General features: G+C 50.0%; 1 protein-coding gene across 3 annotated transcripts in view; it reads left to right on the top strand.

Moving 5' to 3' along the window:
• Window positions 1-24161, top strand: part of LOC147460243 (uncharacterized) — a 178606-nt gene that overhangs the window by 151860 nt on the left and 2585 nt on the right. For all 3 annotated transcript variants that reach the window (XM_086511324.1, XM_086511326.1, XM_086511325.1), the window contains 2 exons: window positions 23648-23792; window positions 23894-24025. In XM_086511324.1, the coding sequence (XP_086367450.1) occupies window positions 23648-23792; window positions 23894-24025 (277 nt within the window). The remainder of the gene's footprint in view (window positions 1-23647; window positions 23793-23893; window positions 24026-24161) is intronic.

Below are 24161 nucleotides of genomic sequence, written 5' to 3'. Positions count from 1 at the left end.
GCAGGTCCCAGTACTCCAAGAAGAAGGTGAAAGTCAGCCCATCCTCACCTGGACAGCTACCACGAGGGAGGGCCCTGAGGGCCGTGTGCAGCTCCTCAAGCTGAAGAGGTAACTCAAGCCTCTGCCTCATCTCCTCAGTCACAAGACAAGGCATCTGTGCCCAGACCTGCTCCCTGCATGAATCCTGTCTCTCTGACTCGGGCTCAGCCGACAGTAGCTCACGGTAAAAGTCAGTAGCAACTGCACGCATATCCTCTGGCTCCGAGACAACTGACCCATCGGGTCTCCTCAACTGATTGACCTTGGCATGCAAGTGCCGAGGTCCCACTGTCTCAAAAAAAACACCTGTCACTCTGTCACCCACCTGAGTCCACTGAGATGCCTGTCGGTGGAAGGCAAACTCATGGCGCCTCTCCTCTGTGCAAGCAAGCTCCTGACGAGCCTGCTGTAGCTGCTCCTCCAACCATGGACTGTCTGGATGCTGCTCCTGCATCCTCTGTAGTGAAGCAATGCCTCGTCTGAGACGCTGCTCCTCCTCTCTCGTTGCAGCCCGTCGAGCCAAAGACTCCTGGAGAAAGAAGTGGCTAAGCTGAGCTAGGCCTGAGGCCACTCTGTCTGCAGGTGGAGCCTGGCTGTCCATGCCCTCTGTCGATAGAGCCTCTACCCTCTCGCTGAGTGCTGAGTCCAACAAGACCCGCTCTGGGATGCGAAGCATCGTGCTCCCACTCCTCTGCCTGTCTGCCACTGTGAGGATCACTGGTGCATGGTCCGAGAAGGATGTCCCTGCCAAGATGCCCACTGATCCCCCCAAGTCACTGAAGTGGTCACTAGTGTAGAAGCGATCTATGCGTGATAGATTCACTCCTCCCACTCTGCGGTCCGATCTAGAGAAGGCAAGACTCTCTGGAGGCCTCACAAAGCCAGAATGCTGCCATGTATCCGAGACCCTCAACGTCATAGAAAACCTCTCCCAAGCTGCTAACTCGACTCCATGCAAAGTAGCATGGCTGCCTCCGATCCTGTCAGAAGGGTCCTCCAACATGTTGAAGTCCCCTCCTACACACCACTGGTCAACCTGTGGCAAAGACTCAACAATCTGTGACCAAAACTCTGCACGAGCACTCGCCACATTGGGCGCATAGATGTTCAGGAAACCCACAAGGCTACCCTGAACCTGCATAGTAATCCACTGAGCCCTGCCTGGTACAATAATCCCTCTGCCCACAATGGCCTGCTGTAATGAGTCCGCAATAGTCATACATACCCCACCCTGGATGCCTCCAGGTCCAAAAGCAGCTGACCAAAAGGTATCATAGCGTCCACGCAAGATCTGACCACATCGCCGAATGCGGCTCTTAGACAAATGGTGCTCCTGAAGCATAAGGAGATCAATCTCTCCTCCCACAAGGCAACGCTGAAGCTCCTGACGCAATCGGCCCCGTTGTCGCTGAAACTAGGGCCCACCTAGTCCCTGCACGTTCCACGAGACGATCCTCATGGGGAGCGAGAGAGAACAGATGCTGCCGCAGCAGCAAGACGAGCTATCTTCGAAGCAGGCTTGGATGGGGAGTAATCCGCATCCGAGCGTCCTCTAGATAGGCGAGACTACAGTGAGTGCCTGGTCCAAGCCCAAGTAGAGTGAGCCGTGCATAAAGCAACCTGCTCTGTCCAGGAGTCCTCATGAATGAATACATAGCAAGGCAAACACTGCGTATCAGCAAAAAAGTACACCACAATGTGTCTACATCCTGCAGAATCTGGGGGTGTCACCGCAAACTTAGCCAGTGGCCACAAAGTCTGCAGCAAATCTGTAATGCCAAGTTCTCCCATGTGGTGAGAGAACTCGAGAACCTGTGTATGCAACCATCCCACCACTGAGTCGAGGGACCACTCTGTCTCAGTCCTGCCACATAGGGGGAAGGAGAAATCAACTGCTCAGTCCAAGGCCTCTGTCCCCCTAGCGGCGAGGAACAAAGCGTGGACTCTAAAGCAGGCTGCCTCGTGGTCTGCTGCGGAATCGCCAAGAAAACGAGTAAACCCGTAATCGAAGAAATCCCAGCGGCGTCGGAGGTCAAAGCTCGTCAAACCACGAGGGATAGCTGCAAGAGGAGAAGTCTGAATCTGCAGTGGGGGCCGCATGAAGGGCTGACCCTCTCTCGCTAGGCGACTCGTGGCGAAGGCGCTGCCAAGAGATCTCCTGGCCGCCGGCAAGGGTCCAGTCTCCTGAGCCGACTGTGGTACTGAAGCAGGAGGAGGGGGAGAAGGGGCTGGGGGGCCCGGGGGAGAGGAGAAGCGGGGTGGGGCGGCAGAGACATGGGGGGGGCGAGGTGGGGAGTGAGCGGTAGCAAAGGGCGGGGGAGGGCATGAGGAGGAGGAGGGGAGATCGGAAGGCGGAGCGACTGGCGAGGGTGAAGCAGAGGTGGAGGCTGGCGTAGGGGGCTCCTCCTGCTCAAGAGGACCAAAGCGGTTCCCCGTGGGAACCCACTGCTGCTGAGTAGGCACCTGGGGGCCACTCTGAGTGCCAGGCTGTCGCTGTGGCCCTTGGCGTCGACGGCCACGGGCCTGCTGCCACCCCTCCTCCGCTGGAGCCCCAGGCTCGGAGGGTGGTGCTGAATCTGTGCTCTGTGTCGCTGGCTGTGGCTGCGGCCCAGCCTTGGCAGGCTGGGGTTGAGGCTGGGGTGCGGGTCGTGGTCTCCTCCGTGGACAGGCCTTCGCTAGGTGGCCCATCTATCTGCAAATGAAGCATTGGTTCGGGAGACCCGAGTACTCCACACTCTGTGTAAACCAACCCCCACTCACCCGAGGCAGAAGGATGACCTTCGGGAGCGTGTGGGTATCTCTGACCAAAACTCGAACTGAAGGGATGCCAGCCGCCTTGGCAGCTACTGATGCTGCCGTACGAGGTGTCTCCAGGAGAGTTCCGATGGCGGAGCCAATCCTGGAGAGAAGTGGAAGGTACTCCCTCCGTAAACCCGGAAAGCAGACTGAGATGGGGATGTCCGCCTCCTCTACTAGCACATCCGAAGACGGGTCAAAACCATGTCGCCACTGTCGAAAGTGGGCGCGTGATGCTCGGATGGCCAATGGACTCATAGCTATGACCTTGGAGGCCATCTCGGAAGTCTCGAACTCAATCTGGTAGTACCCCCGTCCGAGGATCTGGACATCCAAGATCTTGCCCACCTCTGCGAGGAGGCGGGCTTGGAGAAGGTCTTGCAGCTCTCCTCTGCTGGGACGAGTGCCGAGAACCTTGCAGATGACAGAAGTCGCCTGCAAGCGTTCTACCTCTGTGGCAAGGCTCGCTTGCTCTGCCGGCGTAAGAGCAAGTCGAATGGTGGGCTCAGCGGGGTCGGGCGAGGGGGCTTCATTGGAGTCCCTCTGCGGGGGAGCTGGAGCCTCCATCTGTCTCTACTGTTGAGTCGAAGAAACGGACGGAGGATCGTCGACGAAAGAAAGGGGGGGAAGACCTGTTGGACCGAGCACGTCAAAGGTGCTGGCGACGCCTGTCAAGCAAGAATGGAGAGGGAGAAGGCTAACGGTAAAAAGCAAGCGAGGGGGGCGGACAGTGGGAGGGGGCGGGCTGGCGAGGTTGACTGCTGGAGCTGCTTCGGGCTAGCTGGGCAGCAGGCAGCAACGGGGGGTAGCGCGAGGGGGGGGGGGGGGAGCGGCAGGGAGAGCTGGCTGAGCTGGGCAGCGGGCTGCCAGTGCAGCGGACAGCAGCAGGGGTAGCGCGAGGGGAAGGGGGTAGCGCGAGGTGGACAAGCGGGAGAGCAGCGCGAGGGAGTGAGGTAGGGCGATGGCGCAAGCGGGGAGAGGTGCGAGCAGCAGCGAGCCAAAAATCGATCGACTTCCTCGTCAATCGATTCAGGCCAGATGCAACGATTTCATCACGAAAACTCAGGTTCTCGAGTTCTCTCACCACATGGGAGAACTTGACGTTACAGATTTGCTGCAGACTTTGTGGCCACTGGCCAAGTTTGCGGTGACACCCCCAGATTCAGCAAGATGTAGACACATTGTGGTGTATTTTTTTGTTGATACGCAGTGTTTGCCTTGCTTTTTTACAAAGAGGACTCCTGGACAGAGGAGGTTGCTTTACGCACGGCTCGCTCTACTTGGGCTTGGACCAGGCACTCACTGCAGTCTCGCCTATCTAGAGGACGCTCAGATGCGGATTACTCCCCATCCAAGCCTGCTTCGAAGATAGCTCGTCTTGCTGCTGCGGCAACATCTGTTCTCTCTCGCTCCCCATGAGGATCGTCTCGTGGAACGTGCAGGGACTCGGTGGGCCCCAGTTTCAGCGACAGCGGGGCCGATTGCGTCAGGAGCTTCAGCGATGCCTTGTGGGAGGAGAGATTGATCTCCTTATGCTTCAGGAGCACCATTTATCTGAGAGCCGCATTCGGCGATGTGGTCAGATTTTGCGTGGACGCTATGATACCTTTTGGTCAGCTGCTTTTGGACTTGGAGGCATCCAGGGTGGGGTATGTATGACTATTGCGGACTCATTACAGCAGGCCATTGTGGGCAGAGGGATTATTGTACCAGGCAGGGCTCAGTGGATTACTATGCAGGTTCAGGGTAGCCTTGTGGGTTTCCTGAACATCTATGCGCCCAATGTGGCGAGTGCTCGTGCAGAGTTTTGGTCACAGCTTGTTGAGTCTTTGCCAGAGGTTGACCAGTGGTGTGTAGGAGGGGACTTCAACATGTTGGAGCACCCTTCTGACAGAATCGGAGGCAGCCATGCTACTTTGCATGGAGTCGAGTTAGCAGCTTGGGAGAGGTTTTGTATGACGTTGAGGGTCTCGGATACATGGCAGCATTCTGGCTTTGTGAGGCCTCCAGAGAGTCTTGCCTTCTCTAGATCGGACCGCAGAGTGGGAGGAGTGAATCTATCGCGCATAGATCGCTTCTACACTAGTGACCACTTCAGTGACTTGGGGGGATCAGTGGGCATCCTGGCAGGGACATCCTTCTCGGACCATGCACCAGTGATCCTCACAGTGGCAGACAGGCAGAGGAGTGGGAGCACGATGCTTCGCATCCCAGAGCGGGTCTTGTTGGACTCAGCACTCAGAGAGAGGGTCGAGGCTCTATGGACAGAGGGCATGGACAGCCAGGCTCCACCTGCAGATAGAGTGGCCTCAGGCCTAGCTCAGCTCAGCCACTTCCTTCTCCAGGAGTCTTTGGCTCGACGGGCTGCAGCGAGAGAGGAGGAGCAGCGTCTCAGACGAGGCATTGCTTCACTACAGAGGATGCAAGAGCAGCATCCAGACAGTCCATGGTTGGAGGAGCAGCTACAGCAGGCTCGACAGGAGCTTGCTTGCACAGAGGAGAGGCGCCATGAGTTTGCCTTCCACCGACAGGCATCTCAGTGGACTCAGGTGGGTGACAGAGTGACAGGTGTTTTTTTTGAGACAGTGGGACCTCGGCACTCGCATGCCAAGGTCAATCAGTTGAGGAGACCCGATGGGTCAGTTGTCTGGGAGCCAGAGGATATGCGTGCAGTTGCTACTGACTTTTACCGTGAGCTACTGTCGGCTGAGCCCGAGTCAGAGAGACAGGATTCATGCAGGGAGCAGGTCTGGGCACAGATGCCTTGTCTTGTGACTGAGGAGATGAGGCAGAGGCTTGAGTTACCTCTTCAGCTTGAGGAGCTGCACACGGCCCTCAGGGCCCTCCCTCGTGGTAGCTGTCCAGGTGAGGATGGGCTGACTTTCACCTTCTTCTTGGAGTACTGGGACCTGCTTGGCCCAGATCTTTGTAGTGCCTTTCAGTACATTCTACACACAGGAGTGATGCCGGATAGCATGAGTGAGGGCTTGATCTACCTCATTCCAAAGGAGGGTGGCTCCTTGGATGAGATTCGACAGTGGCGTCCCATCACCATTCTCAACTCAGCCTACAAAATTCTTGCCAAGGCTCTGAGTTTGAGGATTCAGCCACTTTTGGAGAGCCTTATACATGGGACTCAGACAGGTTTTGTCAAGGAACGCAGTATCCTTGACAACATCTTCACTTTTTGGGAGGCTTCTGCCCTTGCACGGCTCCGTCGGGAGGACCTTCTGATTCTTCTTCTCGATTTTGAGAAGGCATACGACAGAGTTGACTGGGACTTTCTAGAGGGCACGCTACGCAGGATGGGCTTCTCAGAGGCTTGGATCAGAGGGGTGTCAGCTTTGTACAGGCAGGCCCACAGTCAGGTGCTTTTGGCAGGAGGTACAGGTGAGCGCTTCATGCTCACACGATCGGTCAGACAGGGTTGTCCTCTTGCCCCCTTTCTCTTTCTGTTCTATGCGGAGGCGATGAGCAGATTTTTGGTGTCACAGCAGGTTGGTTTGAGGGGCTTAGCACTCCCTATACGGGGAGATGAGCTTCTGGACGCTGAGTTTGCCGACGACTCAGCCTTGTACTTAGAGGGCCAGGAGGCCAATTTACACAGATGTGGGCAGGCTTTGGAGACCTTCTGCCGTGCATCGGGCGCACTGATCAACTGGAGAAAGACAGTGGCTTTCTCAATTGGTAGTGCTCCTGTGCCAGATTGGATGCCAGGAGAGGGTTTCAGGTGGATTCCTCCAAGGAGTGCAGTTCGGTACTTGGGTTGTCAGGTTGGTTTGGATTTGTCCCCCGAGCAGCAGATTGCTCCTCTTCTCCTCTCCAGCAGGAGAAAGCTGTTACATTGGAGCTCAGCACGACTTTCGCTGGCTGGTAGAGTAGTAGTTGCCAACCAGGTGTTGTTGGCGACTATGTGGTACATCACTTCTTGCTGGATCTTCTCGAGTTCTTGCATCAGGTAGGTAGAGAGGCTGATCAGGAACTTCCTTTGGTCTGGTTGCGACACTCAGATTGCCCGAGCCAAGGTGGCTTGGTCGGTCATCACACTTCCTTGTTCTCAGGGAGGGCTTGGGATGATTGATCCAGCACAACAGAGCAGAGCCCTTCTTGGGAAGTTCGTCGTCAGAGGACTTCTTCCAGGCGAGGAGCCCTGGAAGGAGTTCTTGTTGCAGAGGCTTCGTGCCAGGGTGCCTCAGGCAGGAGGCCCTTGGCAACCTTCAACCAGATGGATCTTTACAGAGTTGCGCCGAGTTGGTTTGAGCAGGAGACTGGAGGACCGATTCGCTGTGAGTTTGCTTCGGTCTTGGGAGCTATTGCGGCGTGGCCTAGAGCAGCGGCAGTCGACGTGCACGGAGGAGCGCCTACGGCAGCCCCTCGTCTGGAACCCCATGGTTAGCACTCAGAGAGGCCACTTGGTTGGGAGTAGGCCTCATGTTTCTTGGGGTCCCATGGCAGCAGGTCCAGCGTGCTCTCTAGGTGACTGGCTAGAGTTCACAGGTTTGTCAGAGGAGGTGCAGGTTGTCCAGCTACAGGGCATGAGAGGGGTTCAGAGCATGTGTCAGGACATCTCAGTGTCAGTTCCAGCTGATTGGCTCACGCCTCTCGAGCCAGTAGCACCCCGGTGGATGGGAGCCTTCACACGACTGGAGGTTCTCATTTCAGTCAGGGCTTGCTCAGAGACTGTCCCAGCCCTGTTCTTCGAGCTTCAGGGTGGGGGACGATTACAGAGAGTTCCAGTAGAGGCCCCGCAGGTAGCAGAGTGTTGTTTCCAGAGGATCCGAGTTGTGGGCATCTGTGGGAGGACTTGCGTCATAGACCCTGACCCAACAGCTCTTGAGACAGGACACTGGAGGCTATGGGCTTGGGAGTGCTGTCCACTGGCACGAGTACAGTGGGATTCTGGTGAGTGGCTATGGAGGGACCCATTCTCTTCTGCAGACCGCCCAGGAGTCCCTTTCTTTCAGTACACTGTTCGGCTTGGACGTCATATACTTGCAGCACAGAGAGAGGCCCGCCCCGCTGCAGCACGTCATTGGCAGGAGGAGGGTCTCACAGTTGAGTTCTTGGCAGCTTTTTGGCAGAGGCTGTGGGACTCCAGACAGCCGAGGCGCGTCACCTTGTTCCAGTGGTTGGTTGCACACAGAGCCACAGCAGTAGGGAGCTGGCTTGTACATAGTGGTCTCTCGGCCGCATATACAACCTGTGACCAGTTGGTGGAGAGTCAGCGACACTGTCTTTGGGACTGCCCCTCGGCCCAGCAGGTGTGGCTACGAGTTCTTCGGCTGATGCCTGCCCTCTTCACGGCTGGACAGTACAGTTGGGGGGCGGCGGCATGGTCCACCCTCACGAGCCCGGCACTTTAGTTTGAGCTATCTTCCACCAGCAGGATGATAGTGATACAGGGGGGTCGACCTACACTCCAGCCTGCTACAGAACTTACTCCACAGGAGTGGAGCAATGAGAGAGCGGAGTGTTGGGAGCTCATCAGCGGCCTAGCTCTCTGGTTCATCTGGCGGGCCCGTTGTTTCCGCATCTTTGAGGCTCGCCTTGTACCACCAGCAGAGACTGTTCGTGACTTTTGGTTAGAGCTGATCCATACTCTCAGAGGACAGCTTGAGGGACTACAGGGCAGCTCCGACCGCATGCGGGAGCGCCGCGAGGCTTTCCTTCGTCTCTGGCGCCCTGGGCCGTTTTACTCCATGGTCCAAGGGGTGCTTAGATGGCACTACTGTCCACCTGTGTGGCTTTTCCCTCCTCCCATCTCTTGATTTAGCCTCATTGTATATATGCTGTTTTTTCATTGGGAGAGTCTCCCCATCGTGTTTGTTGTAGCCCTCTCTTGCAGAGGTGGATGTAGCCCTATGGGCAGCTTTCATTAACTAATAGAAGGATCTTTTTCTCGGAGAAAAAAAAAAATCGATGCACATTCTCCAAGATCTGTCTTTCTTCAAAACCAACAGCACTGGAGAGCAATACGGTGAAGTACTAGGCTGGACAAGACCCTTTTCCAAGAGGTCTTTCACTTGGTTCATAATCTCTTTGTTTTGGGCTCGGCTCACATGCTAAGGTGGCCGGTTTGGTGGTGTGCTTCTAGGAATCAGATCAATGATATGAACCTCAGGACGAGCGGGTGGTAATTCGCCTGGCAGGCCCTCAGAAAAGCAATCGGCATGAGTGTGGAGAAAATTTTGGCGTTCTTTTGTTCAGGTCAAAACATATTCGACCTTCATCCATCGTTCAGTTCTCTCCCAAAAAAAATGAGTAAAGAAACTGAAGTTCATCAAGTACAATCTCTGAGCCCTTCATTTGTCAAAGTCGCTTTCTCGGCCCGGTAGTCAATCACGGCGTTGTTCTTGTGGTACCAAGGGATTTCGAGTAGAACGCAACATCCCGTTCGGGTGCCACTCGAACTACCTCTGGCTGTGGCCTCAGCCTGTCGGGCGTAATTCCAAATCGAGCCGCCGATTCACAAGAAGTTGGCCTTGGCTCCTTCAAAAGAGCTTCCTGCTCTTTCCTTTTGCCCTAAAAATGGCAAAGTTGTACTTTCATTTACTTAATTCAGTTCGGGTCCCACGCAATGTGATACCAATGCTACTTTTTATCTGCCTTTTCTGCCACATCCCTCAGCTGCTTTAGAACTTTCTGGCCTTTCTTCATCATGTTCATTTGGTGCCTTTTTAGGGCACTTCGCGGAGATATGCCCAGTTTCCCCGCATTCAAATCACTTCCCCTCCTTTATGTAGAGAGCCCTCTCTTGAGGAGTAAACTTGGGTCGTGCATCCTTATCTTTCTGTTTTGGGTTGCTCTTTCTCTTTCTACTTTCATTTTTCGAAGTGTGTTCGACTCTTTGTGACATGATCTCATCTGTGGGGTAGGTCAGACTGCCAGAATGAATGGCAAAATTCCGTTTCGCATGACTCATCGACTCCTGAATGGAAGTTGACTTTTGTTCTAAGCAGTGATCTCGGTAGGTAGACCCAAGGTAAACCGCTCAATTTGCTCCTTGAACGAGGTCTTCTTAAATGAAGAGGCGGGTAGAAAAGAGCTCCAGAATCTCCCGCAATAAGCGTCCACTGTATCCTTCTTGGTCATCCGAAGATAGTTCCAAGCAGCTCATATATCGCGTTCATACTCTTGAGTCAGCCATTTAACTGGCGCAGTCTTGCTTAATAGAAGCGTGGACCACCAAGTTCGAGCATTCCCTTAAAGTAAGAGGCAACTCTCCGAATCTTATAGTGCTCTGAGTAACGTCCTCCCGCGAAAGCGATGTCAAACTGTTGTACCAAAGACAAAGCCTTCGAAGCATCTCAATATCCCGAAAACGTGTCAAATTTAATTGACTGTCCACCTTCTTTAAACTCTCGCACATTCTTGCTTTTGTCTTTCAGAAAGTTATACTGGTTGGCTTTGAAAATTCCTCTTCTTTGCATAAAAGTTACTGTCATCAGAGTTTGAACTGTCTGTAGACGAGTCCTCTGTAGTACTGTCACTCACGTGGTGAGATTTAGACTTCTTTGTCTTTTTCTTACCCTTTCCGAAGCGTTGCTTTTTGCTTCGCTTTTTGCCTTTTCCTTCTTCTTCGCTCGAGTCAGATGAGCTAGAAGAAGTATCAGAAGAAGAAGAAGAAGAAGAACTAGGTACTCCTTCGAATCGAACATGCTTCTTCTGTCTTTTTGCCTTTTCAAATGTCGACTGGTGCCCAAATAACCCGGGAAGTCAGTGCCTTTCTTCTGCTTTTTGTCGTGCTTTTTAGCTTTGTTTTGCGCGTCAAAAAGCTGAGCAATCCGTGCATCAACCACCTCTTCTAATTCCTTCTTTGAATACTTCTTGTGAGCAGAAGGTTTCTGTCACGAGGACGTGGCAGTTATTAACCATGTCACAGAGATGTGGCAACTGCTCACCTTGGTTGTTGGTTTCTTTCTAATGGGGTTTATTTTATTTGTTTTGAGACCCTCTTTTTGAAGTAGCAAACGGTCGGACATTGTATGGCCAATGTGAATGGTAGATTCACCCGCAGACGGGAAGTGGTCGGCACTGGAATTCGTATGGTAAGAGGATGTCTAGGCTCAGAGCAAGATCATATAGGTCCCCCCGTCGCACTTAGCAAGTTGGTGGATACTAGGAAGTGAACTCAATTAAGGCGTAAAGTCAAGGTGGGACTACCAACAAAAAGTATCCGACAGTTGGGCCACATTACATTTTTGGATGAGGTCCCAATGAGGATAGATGGTCAGAAGACCAGTGGGAGCCCAACGGAAGCATCTCCTAAAATTTAGGGAACTGCTATTTTTGGCCGCGAAATGTGTTCGCGTCATTACCTCCGGTATGACTAGGGGAACATTTTACAACTCTGCCGCGAAGTTAACTGGGCAACCGGTCAGGATATTTTTAAGCGGCGAGCCCGAAACGGGCAAATGCTTGTAAATGCGCCAAGTGTCAACTTTTCATGCACTTGCCTCTTGCAGAAAAATGGGCGTTGATTTTTATGCTGGGAGAGGCCTCATTTCAGCTTTTGTCACAGGTTAAGAGCTATGGAGTGCTTTCTTTCCCTCTCATGTACAGTGTGGTGCTAGGAGTGATGCCCTGCACACTACACACTGCTCTCTCTCTCCCCTACGTGCAGTTATGTGATGCCCCACAAGAGAGCTACTCATTTGACTGATGTACAGTTGTGTGGGTTCATGCTTTTGTGCTGAGGCAAGAGCCTCCTTGAGCAGGAACAGGGGTAGCTAACTGCTGCTCCAAAGCAGGCACTGGTGAGGGTCATAACCTCACCGTAAAGGTGCAAAATCAGCGCTGTGTATGCGCTGTAAATTCACTGTTTTTCAGCAGTACGGACGCCAGGATCATTGGGAATCGTGTCCCACTGGCAAAGGACAGTTAGGGGACTGTTTGGGGCTGAAAACAAGGCAAAATCCAGTAAATACAGCGTGCTGAATTTACTGTTTTTGGACAGGAATCAGAGGGTATACGGCAGTGCAAGCGAGTTCCAGCAGGGGAATTGGTTTCGCGCAAGTTTTGGGGTTGTTATGCTGCCGAAATTTGGCCAAATCAAATGGTATCTAGGTGGATACACGTGAAGGATTCCTAGGACCTTACCTTGTAATTTACCCTCCACAGAATAAAGAAATACCGAAAGGGGCGCCAATTTTGGGGCCTACAGGTTGTCGGCGTCTGCTCGGGGCATTCTAGCTTCCGAGCCGTGTGTGTGATTAAGTGTTAATTCTCGTCGCAGGTTCTCTTTGCAAAGTGCTCTGTGTGTGTCTAAAGTAAAGAATTTCGGGTGAAAGCCAACGCCTACCGCCCTACGGGCCGGTTTCATGGTTCCGTTGCCGAGACCTCAATCACTTTTTCCTCAAAGAGTGAGCCTGGATTGTTCAGGGTAAAGACACACAGTGCAAGAACACGGGGATTACACTATGGCCGACAAGGGGAAGGGAATTATGGAAGAGGGTTCCTCTCCAAAGGACAGGCAGGAGATTCCTATGGTTTTTGAGATTGGCGAGAGCTCACGGCCACGTCAGTCTGTACCTCCTGTCAACGTGAATGTCCCTCCAGTAGTACAGGGCTTTATGACACGGCAACTTGAGGATGATGCGTTTAAGACTTAGTTAGTTGCCGCGGTGAATGTCTTTTCGCAGCTGGTGCAGAATCCGAGGTTTATGGAATTCTTGCAAGCGCCACCAGTGCAACATCAAAATAGGCAACCTACGCCGTGTACGAAGCTTGTTGAAGCTCAAGCCCAGGTACTTATGAGGCGCAGGAGGAAAGGGAACACTCGCATGTTGCGGAGTCGGGGGCTCCAAAGCAGGTTCCTCCCGTGCTTGAACAGGTGGCTAGAACGCCTATTCCGCAGGTTATGCCAGTTCAGCCCGCCACCTTTCAGAGCCAGCATGCTGTCTTGAATGGACAGGGAGCTGGATACCAGGCTATGCACTCAGTTTTTCCACCACCCACGGTACATCCTGGCTATTTCGGGGGTGGATTAGTGTTCCAAAGTATGGCTGGTTATGCGTCTGGAAGTCAGCCGTACATGCCAGGAACAGTGTTCGGGGGTATGCAAGGCATCATGCCAAACCCCATGTATGGTACTATCGGCATGCAGCAAGGTTTGCATGGCCACCAGGGCCAGTTTGGGGTGCCACAGGCTCCTTTTGGCATGGCTGGTTTTTCTGGACAGCAGCCAGATATCGCACCTCCGACGCAAATTGTGAAGGGCCAACACGTGCCGATCATGCCTAGTACAGTGCCCATGTTGCAGACCATCCCGTATGACAACTTGGGGGCACTAGAGAAGCCGAAGGCTTACAAAGAGGGTGGTGCAGCAGTAAAGTTCAGTACCTTCGGTGGTTTCGAGGACAAGACAAAGGCACTCACTTTCCTCCAGCAGTTTGATACAGCTTATGCGGGAGGGAATTTTACAGAGGCCTCGAAGGTCAGGAAAGCTGCCACTTTCTTAAAGGACAATGCGCTTACATGGTGGACGACATTGTTAATGCAAGGACAAGCACCCGCCACTTGGGTTTACTTCAAGCAAATGTTTGCATCTGCTTGGCTATCAAATGAATTTGAAGCCGATGTCCTGACAGATTGGCACCAGCTTACGACAGCTTCGTGCAAGAGCTTGCTGGAGTACAATAGGAGGTTTTGTAAAGCATTACTCTCAGTGACCTCCTACAGATTTGTGCCATTGGCAGAGCAGATAGAGAAGTATTGTTGTGGGCTGCCTAAAGGGCTTCGCGATTACTGTACAAAGAACAGAGTGGCTACCCTTACTCAGCTTATGGAAGTTGCGAACACTGGTCTTGCCCTGTTGAAAGGAGAGGACAATGGATTTCCGAGCAGTGATAAAGGAGGGCAGCAAAAGAAAAATTTATCGAAGAAGCCCTTTGTGAAAACAGCTCCTGATGCGTCACAGGGGTCAGAACAGGCCACCAAAGATAAGGATTCAGCTGGGACTTCTGGAGCGCAGGCAAAGAAACAGAAAAGGAAGCCTTTTGTGCGCAAGTCGCTCGAGGAAAAGAAGGTCCTAATGGCTGAGAACAAATGCTTTATATGCGAGCAGCCTGGTCATATTTCTATAAATTGTCCACAAAGCAAAAGGCCAGCTGACTCAGAGGATAAAGAAGACCAGAAAGGCAAGAAACCTAAACCCACGGCAGGTTTAGTGCCAGACATGGTGGGTGACAGGCCCAGCACAGATGCCAGTGAGTTATGCAGGGCATGGGGTAAAGTTAGGGATCAGACGGCACTCATCTTCTTTGATCCAGGTGCCAAAGCCAACTTTATCTCACCAGAGTTAGCTATGAAGCTTGGCATCAAAGCTGAAGAGATGGGGTACACAGCAGAGGCAGGGTTGGCATGTCCTGGCCACTCAGAGTGTGTTACTCCCATCATTGGAAAACTGCGTCTACATATTCAGTCGTATGTGGACACTGAAGAGTTTTACATCATGCCGCTGGAAGGTTGTGACGCCTTGTTGGGGATCCCGTGGATGTTCCGAGTGCATGGAGTCTTGGATGCCTACAACAAAAAGATCACTGTACAGCATAGGGGCAAAACTCACATCTTGGATGTAAAGCTTAAAGGAGAGTCAGTCCCTATTGTATCTGCTTCTGCTATCACTTCTGTAATAAAGAATCATCTTTCTGTGTACTTGATTTTTGCACGTGATGTCTCAGATAGTGATCAATCAAATTTATCTGTGTTAGATAAAGAAAGGTCAGCATTTTTGCAAAAGTTTAGTGACTGTTTTTCTGATTCATTACCGTCGCAATTGCCGCCAGAGAGACCTGAGGACCATCGGATAGATTTGGTGCCAGGGTGTAGCCCACCAAATAGACCTCCCTACAGGGTTAGTGCGGCGCAGTAGAAAGAGATTATGGGCCAGGTTGAGGAGTTATTAGAGAAGGGGCTGATTCAGCCTAGTTCTTCACCCTTTTGCTCCCCAGTGCTCCTAGTGCAGAAGAAGGATGGCTCATGGCGCATGTGTATTGATTACCGTGCGTTGAATAAGAATACCATAAAGAATAGGTTTCCTATTCCTCGCATTGATGATATTCTCGATCGTTTAGAGGGTGCTGCAATTTTCAGCAGGATAGACCTGAAGAGTGGGTACCATGAGATTCGTATAAGCCCAGAGGATGTGCACAAGACTGCGTTTAGAACGACATTTGGTCTTTATGAGTTTCTAGTGATGCCGTTTGGGCTAACAAATGCTCCTGCCACGTTCAACAGAATGATGGACCGGATTTTCCGCTCGCATCAACAGTTTGTTGGAACATTCTTCGATGACATGATTGTGTATTCGAAGAATGAAGAGGAGCATAGGCGTCACTTGACCATTGTGTTCGAAGAGCTGCGCAGTCACAGGTTACTTGTCAATCCTAAGAAAAGTGAATTCTTCCTCGAAGAGATCCACTTTCTGGGCCACATAGTCTCAAAGGATGGTGTTAGAATGGATCCCGCAAAGGTCGAAGCTATCAAGACATGGCCAGACTTGAAGACTGTGCACGATGTCAGAAGCTTCTTGGGATTGTGTTCCTACTATAGAAGGTTTATCAGAAATTTTGCAGAGATAGCATCGCCTCTTCACGCATTGCAAAAGAAAGAGGTCACTTTCAGATGGACCCAAAAAGAGATTTCAGCTTTTAGTCTCTTAAAGGAAAAGTTGACTTCAGATCCAGTTATTGTTTTGCGAGATCTCAGGAAGTCATTTGTGGTCCAGTGTGACGCGTGTGGCAGTAGCATCGGAGCAGTGCTAATGCAAGATGGACGGGTAGTAGCCTATGAAAGCCGAATTTTGCAAGGGCCAGAGAGGACTATGCAAGTCTATGAGAAAGAGCTCTTGGCCGTGATTCATGCGCTTTCTAGTTGGAAGCACTACCTCTTAGGTGCTGATTTTGTTGTCCAAACAGATCATCAGACCTTGCGATACTTCTTGACACAGTCAAAGTTATCCGAAAAACATATGCGATGGGCAAACATTCTTTCCATGTTTCACTTCCAGATTATGCATGTGGAAGGCAAGAAGAATGTTGTGGCTGATGCGTTATCAAGAAAGCCACAAATTTCAGCTGTGTCAATTCCTTATCATCATGAGTTAGATGACATGAAGGAACAGTATACTGCTGATGAAGATTTTGCAAGGATCTTTGAACAGTTACAAGAGGGGCAACATCACGAGCACTACCTCCTCAGAGATGGTTTTATGATGATGCATGGCAGACTTTGTGTCACTAGGCCACTGCGACATAAGGTCATGGAAGAGAGTCATGTCCCACCGTATGCAGGGCATCGTGGCATTGCTGCAACAGTTAAAGCGGTAGAGACGTTCTTCTATTGGCCTACCTTGAGGAGAGATGTGGATGCCTTTGTGCGAGCATGCATAGTTTGCCAAAAGGTCAAGTTTGACAGGCAAAAGGCACCAGGGTTGTTACAACCACTCCCAATTCCGGATAAGCCATGGGAAAGCATTGCTATGGACTTTATCTTTGATCTTCCAAGGACGCCAACAGGGAATGATGGTATATGGACCATTATCTGCAGGTTCAGCAAGCAGACCCATTTTATCCCTGTCAGGAAGAAGATAAAATCTGATCAGATGGCACGTTTGTTCATGTACAATGTGTTTAAGTACCATGGTATGCCACAATCGATTATCAGTGATCGTGATCCTCGTATGACCAGTTTGTTCTGGAGAGGATTGTTTGAGAACATGGGTACTACGCTCAAGTTCTCGTCTTCGTTTCATCCACAAACTGATGGACAGTCAGAAGAGGCCAATTCTACTGTCTTAGATCTGCTGAAATGCTATGTGTCAGATAATAAGGCGAAGTGGGAACAGTATTTGCCTATGCTTGAGTATGCGTACAATAATACGGTGCATTCGTCTACTGGCAAAGCACCTTTTGAAATTGTTGAAGGCGGCAAAAAGGTTCCTCCCATTTTGCATACAAAGGACAAGATCTTTGAGGCAGATCGATATGTTGAGAACATGGATGAGATGTATAAGAAGATTAAAGTTGCCTTGCAGAAGACTCAGGCAAAACAGAAAAAGGTTGCTGATCGTCACCGTCGTGAATTGTTACTATCACCTGGTGATTGGGTTCTCTTAAGGTTCGAAAAGGCAAGGTCAAAGAAGATGAAGGGCAAGGAACGGCTGTTTCCTAAGCTCAGCATGCATTACTATGGGCCTTTTCAAGTGCTTGACAAGATCAGCGGTGTGGCTTACAGGCTGAAACTGCCTGATGCGTGGAAGATTCATAATGCGTTTCACGTGAGTCTTCTAAGACCCTTCGTGGGTGATGTGCTAGAAGATATGCCAGTTGAGGATCAGCCAGAAGTTGAGGAACTTGATGAGATCCTGGTACCTGAGCAAGTCTTGGCACATAAGGACAGAAAAGTTAAAGGACAAGTTGCAAGACGTTATTTGGTGAAGTTCAAGAACTATCCACCTATGGATGCAAAGTGGATGGAAGAGCATGAACTGTCAGAGTCACCAAATGTATTGCAGCTCTACCTTGAAGCCTTTGGGTTACAGCCTACTTATGCCCCAACCCAACGTGTGCAAAGGAGGGGTAATGATAGAGCTAGTACATCAAATGTACATATGAATCCAGTGCCATAGATGGAAATGGCAAAAGTATGAAGGCCTCATTAAGTCATTTGTATCTATGTATGTTACGACCTTTCTTGCGGATACATGCGATGATAAAAGAGTGTTAATAGCACAAGATCATCAATGGCGTGTATTTATGGTATGCAATCGAGGACGTTTGCGATTTCAAGAGGGGGGTATGTCACGAGGACGTGGCAGTTATTAACCATGTCACAGAGATGTGGCAACTGCTAACCTTGGTTGCTGGTTTCTTTCCAATGGGGTTTATTTTATTTGTTTTGAGACCCTCTTTTTGAAGTAGCAAACGGTCGGACATTGTATGGCCAATGTGAACGGTAGATTCACCCGCAGACGGGAAGTGGTCGGCACTGGAATTCGTATGGTAAGAGGATGTCTAGGCTCAGAGCAAGATCATATAGGTCCCCCTGTCGCACTTAGCAAGTCGGTGGATACTAGGAAGTGAACTCAATTAAGGCGTAAAGTCAAGGTGGGACTACCAACAAAAAGTATCTGACAGTTGGGCCACATTACATTTTTGGATGAGGTCCCAATGAGGATAGATGGTCAGAAGACCAGTGGGAGCCCAACGGAAGCATCTCCTAAAATTTAGGGAACTGCTATTTTTGGCCGTGAAATGTGTTCGCGTCATTACCTCCGGTATGATTAGGGGAACATTTTACAACTCTGCCGCGAAGTTAACTGGGCAACCGGTCAGGATATTTTTAAGCGGCGAGCCCGAAATGGGCAAATGCTTGTAAATGCGCCAAGTGTCAACTTTTCATGCACTTGCCTCTTGCAGAAAAATGGGCGCTGATTTTTATGCTGGGAGAGGCCTCATTTCAGCTTTTATCACAGGTTAAGAGCTATGGAGTGCTTTCTTTCCCTCTCATGTACAGTGTGGTGCTAGGAGTGATGCCCTGCACACTACACACTGCTCTCTCTCTCCCCTACGTGCAGTTATGTGATGCCCCACAAGAGGGCTACTCATTTGACTGATGTACAGTTGTGTGGGTTCATGCTTTTGTGCTGAGGCAAGAGGCTCCTTGAGCAGGAACAGGGGTAGCTAACTGCTGCTCCAAAGCGGGCACTGGTGAGGGTCATAACCTCACCGTAAAGGTGCAAAATCAGCGCTGTGTATGCGCTGTAAATTCACTGTTTTTCAATAGTACGGACGCCAGGATCATTGGGAATCGTGCCCCACTGGCAAAGGACAGTTAGGGGACTGTTTGGGGCTGAAAACACGGCAAAATCCAGTAAATACAGCGTGCTGAATTTACTGTTTTTGGACAGGAATCAAAGGGTATACCGCAGTGCAAGCGAGTTCCAGCAGGGGAATTGGTTTCGCGCAAGTTTTTGGGTTGTTATGCTGCCGAAATTTGGCCAAATCAAATGGTATCTAGGTGGATACACGTGAAGGATTCCCAGGACCTTACCTTGTAATTTACCCTCCTAAAGAATAAAGAAATACCGAAAGGGGCGCCGATTTTGGGGCCTACAGGTTGTCGGCGTTTGCTCGGGGCATTCTAGCTTCCGAGCCGTGTGTGTGATTAAGTGTTAATTCTCGTCGCAGGTTCTCTTTGCAAAGTGCTCTGTGTGTGTCTAAAGTAAAGAATTTCGGGTGAAAGCCAACGCCTACCGCCCTACGGGCCGGTTTCAGTTTCTTGAGAGCGGGTTTTGGGGGTGGTGGTGTGGTTTTCTGCCACTGCGCATGCACCTCCTGGAAAGAAGTCTCGTTCATATTTTTTGCAAATTTTGGGTTTTTCACAAAATTGAGCATCATCTTTGTTGCATCGCCGATCAATGGACAACGCTCCATCTCTCGACGCTTCGCCTGAGTAGGCCGAGGTGGGCCATACTCCTTGCCTGAATCTTCGTTGTGATCCCTTCCCGCATCTCCGGATGCAGAGGGAGTCGACTGATCTTTGTTTGAAGCCATAGGTGCCGCGGAAAAAAAAGTTCGGATCGGATTTCCCATAGAAGAGAAATCAGCCGTGCTCTGATACCACTGTAACAGACTTGGACACTCCAAGTCAAGAATCTACCGCGACAGCACCAAATAACCACTTCAAAACAATTGACAGTACACAATTTAATTCGACACTGGCTCGGCGGAGTTCCGTGCCTAGAGATATTGGCCCCAGAGACTGGCGCTCCTATCGGTATTTCTTTTTGTATTAATCTGAGTTCAAAGTACAATAGTGCGGACAGGCGCTCACACTCAGACTCTACGTCCAGATGCTCTGAGTTGTGAGAGGCCTCCTCACTTATTTAACGTTACAGGGTTTCCAAAAGCAGAGCCCCAAAAGCTGAAAATCAAAAGCTCAAAAGCTTGGCAAATAAAGCAAAAGTTCTTCCTCTCTCTTTCTTTTAATAAATAAAGCAGAGAGGCTTTCTCTTTCTCTCTCTTACTAAAATAAAGCAAAGAGGGTTCTCTCTCTCTCTTTCTCAGCAATTTGTGTAGAAAAAGCAACGCCAAAAAGCTGCCCAGCTTTCCGTAAATCACGTTGCTATCCAGCAAATCAGGGTTAGGGTGGTTAGGGTTAGGGTTAGGGTTAGGGCAGAATTAGGGTTTCTGATTTTAGGGTTAGGGTCTCAGCAGAATTAGGGTTTTTTGCAGCCACGTCATCACTTTGTGACAGAAATTCACAAAGCTACAATAAATCCGTCTCCCATGTGCCCTACCCTCCTCAATAATGGCTCTGAGTGTTAGAATATGGTAAAGAGTGGAGAAGCCTCTCCTTAAACCTGCCTGTCTCGCTGCTCGTATGCCCTCACTCTCTGCCCATTTTCTCAACTCCTTCTCAAGGATAGATACATACAACCGTGCCAATGTGTGTCCAATCATAATAGTACGGTAGTTTCCAGGCTCCGTAGGATCACCTGCCTTGAAGATAGGCACAATAGTAGATAATCTCCAAGTCTCAGGTAGACCCTCACACATAACACGATTGAAGAGAACTGCAAGAACCTTTGCCAGCATATCTCTAGCATGTATAAAGTGCTTTGCTACTAGACCATCATGATCAAATGCCCTCTTGGTCCTCATCCTTTCAATGGCCGTCTTTATCACTAGTAAAGAAGGTACCCGTAGATGGGCATGGCTCAGTAGGATCTGGAAGGGGTGTTTGTCCAGGGACTGTATATAAGGATGTTGCATATTGACCCCACACATCAGGAGAAGTAATCACTGGGGGAGGGGAGTGCTCATGAAAGAAACTCCATGCCTCTCCTGAGTCTCTACTCAAGAACAACTGGTCTAAGTCTCGTTCCATTTGAGCTAGGAATGCTTGCTTCTTCTGTCGCACAAGGCACCTGAAGGCTATCTGAGATTGTCTGTGATTGATGACCCCTAGGAGAAGATCTCTCTAAAGTTGTGCTCTTGTCTCTCTACACTCGTCATAGTTATGAGGCATGGTCCCAAAATGACGTCTTTGATTAGGCTGAGTGTGTGGGTATGCCTCTGTTGCTGCATCATGCAATGTCTCAGTCAGTAAAGTGGTGGTCTCCTCCATTGAGAGTCCTGGCCTGGCTGCTGCACGTAGACGACTATAGATCTCCTCTGTATAAACACATCCTCCCTCCTGATACCTGGGCTGTACTGTACTGAAAGGAGACGGTAAGTGTCAAGAGAGCATGATCCACTGCTATACCCATTGATCTTGGTCCTACTGTGAAATGGTGAATGCAAGGAATGAAGCTCAGATGTGCCATGACATAGTCCACTATGCTGGCCCCATGCCTATGTGGAAAGCATGTGAAACCAGTCGCTCTGGGAAACGTTGTAGGCCATTAAGTATCGCTAGACCATGTGTAGTCACCATCTCCGTGAGATGTCTCCCATACTCTGTGTGCTCTCTATCTTGTGTGTGAGAGAGAGAGAAGAAGAAGAAGAAGAAGAAGAAGAAGAAGATTGTTTTAGTGTCATAGGAAACTATCCCAAGAGACCTTAAAGATCTATCCGACGAGGAGAGTTGAACTCAAGACCTGTTATTCAAGAGGGAAATGATATAACCAATCTACCACACTTGGGTGATAGAAAGGTTATACCATTTTCCTCTTTTTATTAGCACACACACACACACACCCACACCCGAGAAGAAGATTGTTTTAACGCCGTAGGAAACTATCCCAAGAGACCTTAAAGATCTATCCCCGACAAGGACAGTTGAACTCAAGACCTGTTATTCAAGAGGGAAATGGCATAACCAATGGTAGGCTGAGCAATGGTCTGAGAGAGAGAGAGAGAGAGAGAGAGAGAGAGATCTGGGAAAGGCTCTCCATGTTGATAACAATCTGCTCATACAAATGACCAAGGATGGTCCGGCGTAGAACTCACATGCCAACTGGATAGACCCGAGGTACACACAACTGTGACTGCTGCTGACATTGCCAATTGCTCTTGCACACATGACCACTGTCACGGCCACAGGCTCCGCAACACAAATCCACCTCCTGGCAAAGGAAGAATTAGAGAGAGAGAGAGAGAGAGAGAGAGAGAGAGAGAGAGAGAGAGGCCTCAAGGCTGCTGGTGTGGGTGGTCTCTAGACGAAGTAGGGGTCTTTGCTCTCCTCGGCCTTTGACTACAATGCCCACCGAATGGGCTGCCCTGAGGAAAAATGTGGAAGGGGAGATCTGCTGCCCATCGCCATGGATGACGTAAGCCCACAAGCACTGCTTGTCATTGCCGGCAGAACACTGCAAGGCTGCCCACCGAAAACGATGGAGTGTTGGCCATGGAAACGTTGGGGAGAAACCCCCTCTGGCTGCAACAACGCTGGACATGGGGCTGCCCAAAAACGCTGGGCTGCCCATCCTCATGCCTTCGGCGGCCGGTCTCCAAGCTACCCACTGGGGCACCCTAGGCGCTCCCATGTTGGGGCTGGTCTGTACTGCTCATGTTTTCCCCCCTCTGCCTGTCTATATAAGGTCAGCCCAAAGGCTGCCCACAGGAGCAAAACTGGCTACGGAATTGAGCCAAAACCCAAGGCTAAACATGGCTAACATGTATTTAATAATCATGTGATCACATGAAATTTTTGTGATTACCATGTGTTTTTATCATATCCACATAATTACACTTTAGGTGATCACATTTAAGCTGATGAATGGTGACCAGATAACCCACCAAAAGCCTACCGGGCTATTATTTTTTTGTGGGGATATGGTAAAAACCCGGTGGGACTACCGTTATGGATAGTTTTTGTACGTTAATAGGAAGGTCACACGAACATGTAACGTGATCACGGATCATTCAACGTTATTAACATGTTCAGGTGTTCGTGATCACGTTAATGAAATCCTTGATGGCTAAAGACAACCCGACATGAGAAACCTACCTCACATTGACTGGGCACAACCACAAAACAGCCCTCACTCCCTAACATGCGTCCCTGGGAGAAACTGGGACAAACTATACGAATCTTGAGAGATGCTTGAACTCTAACACCTCCCTCCCCTCCTCCGCCTATCCCACTCGCTTACCCACCCTCTCTCATCCCCCTACCCCTTGCACTCTAAATTGCACATCGTCTCCCTCACTCCCTGTCCCTTGCCCACTTGCTCATCCTCCCTTTCTCACTCCCTAGGCCCATCTCCGACAACCCTCCCCTTGGGCTTTGGAACTATTGGGGTACTTGCAAAAACCCTCTTTAGTGTGTTTAGAGTAGATTTGGACGAGTGGATATGCTCTTCAATGAGTTGGGAAGGTATTCGCTAAGTTGAAGATTGATTTGTGTTGTCTTTGTTTTTTTTTCACATCTTGTACATTTTTTGACTTTCATAGGAGTGTACATCACTAAAGGTGAGAATAAACCCCTAGATCCAGCCAAGATTTGTAGTTGGTGCATTTCAGAGACTTCATTGAAGTTTGTGGCTCAAAAGGACCATACAGAGTGTTTGCATGTGATTTATGCTTGTTGTCTACATGATGCATATCAAGTTTGGGCAAATTTGAACCACTTTTCTGATGGTAGTTCTCTCATCCTCTGAATGAAACGCACTTCTTAGATTAGGGCGTCCACGAGCAGAAGTGGGGAAGCCAACTCTACTTTAAATCATGTGGCTCATACCCATTTATTTTTGTTAAGTAATTCGTTGATGGACTTCACACTTAGTTGGCTCAAGGCTTTTACAGTTAATATCTCTTTTATGGAAATAGCTTACCTGGTTGCTGGTATTTACATCATTTTTCAGATTATACATGGCTCTTGCACAAGCAGCACACATCAAAGCAGGAAATCAGATTTTGGCCTGTACAAGTCACAAAGGCTGTCCTGATGGTTTCTCATGCTGCAACACGAATAGTGGAAAAGAATGGGTTTCTTGCACACCAAATCAGGTGATTCACAAGTCAACCATGGGCTTTCTCACAAAGAATAATGTTTTGATTGAAAGAGTTTCTATGACCTCGAAATGACCAGCTTTACATTGACCTTTCAGGGCCAAGTGTGCATGCCAGGGTGCATGGAAAATGCTGTTGCAAAACAGTTGTTGCGCTTGATGTTGACAAATACATTCGTGAGTGTGGCATGGGACCTTATCTATGGGATGATCCATCAAAGAGTTTTCAAGGTCGGTCACTTAAACAAGACATAATCCTGTTCTTCATGCTTGTGTACTATCACAAGTTAAACATATCAACATGTATCGTTGGGTGCTTTTCTTCTTGTTTTCAAATGAAGCATTTTGAGATAATCTTTTGAGATGG

Source organism: Adiantum capillus-veneris, chromosome 4, assembly GCF_014529385.1.
Source record: "Adiantum capillus-veneris isolate H3 chromosome 4, ASM1452938v2, whole genome shotgun sequence".
Taxonomy (NCBI): Eukaryota; Viridiplantae; Streptophyta; class Polypodiopsida; order Polypodiales; family Pteridaceae; genus Adiantum; species Adiantum capillus-veneris.
The sequence above is the reverse complement of the archived record's forward strand: the minus strand, read 5'-3'. Positions and strand labels throughout refer to the sequence as shown.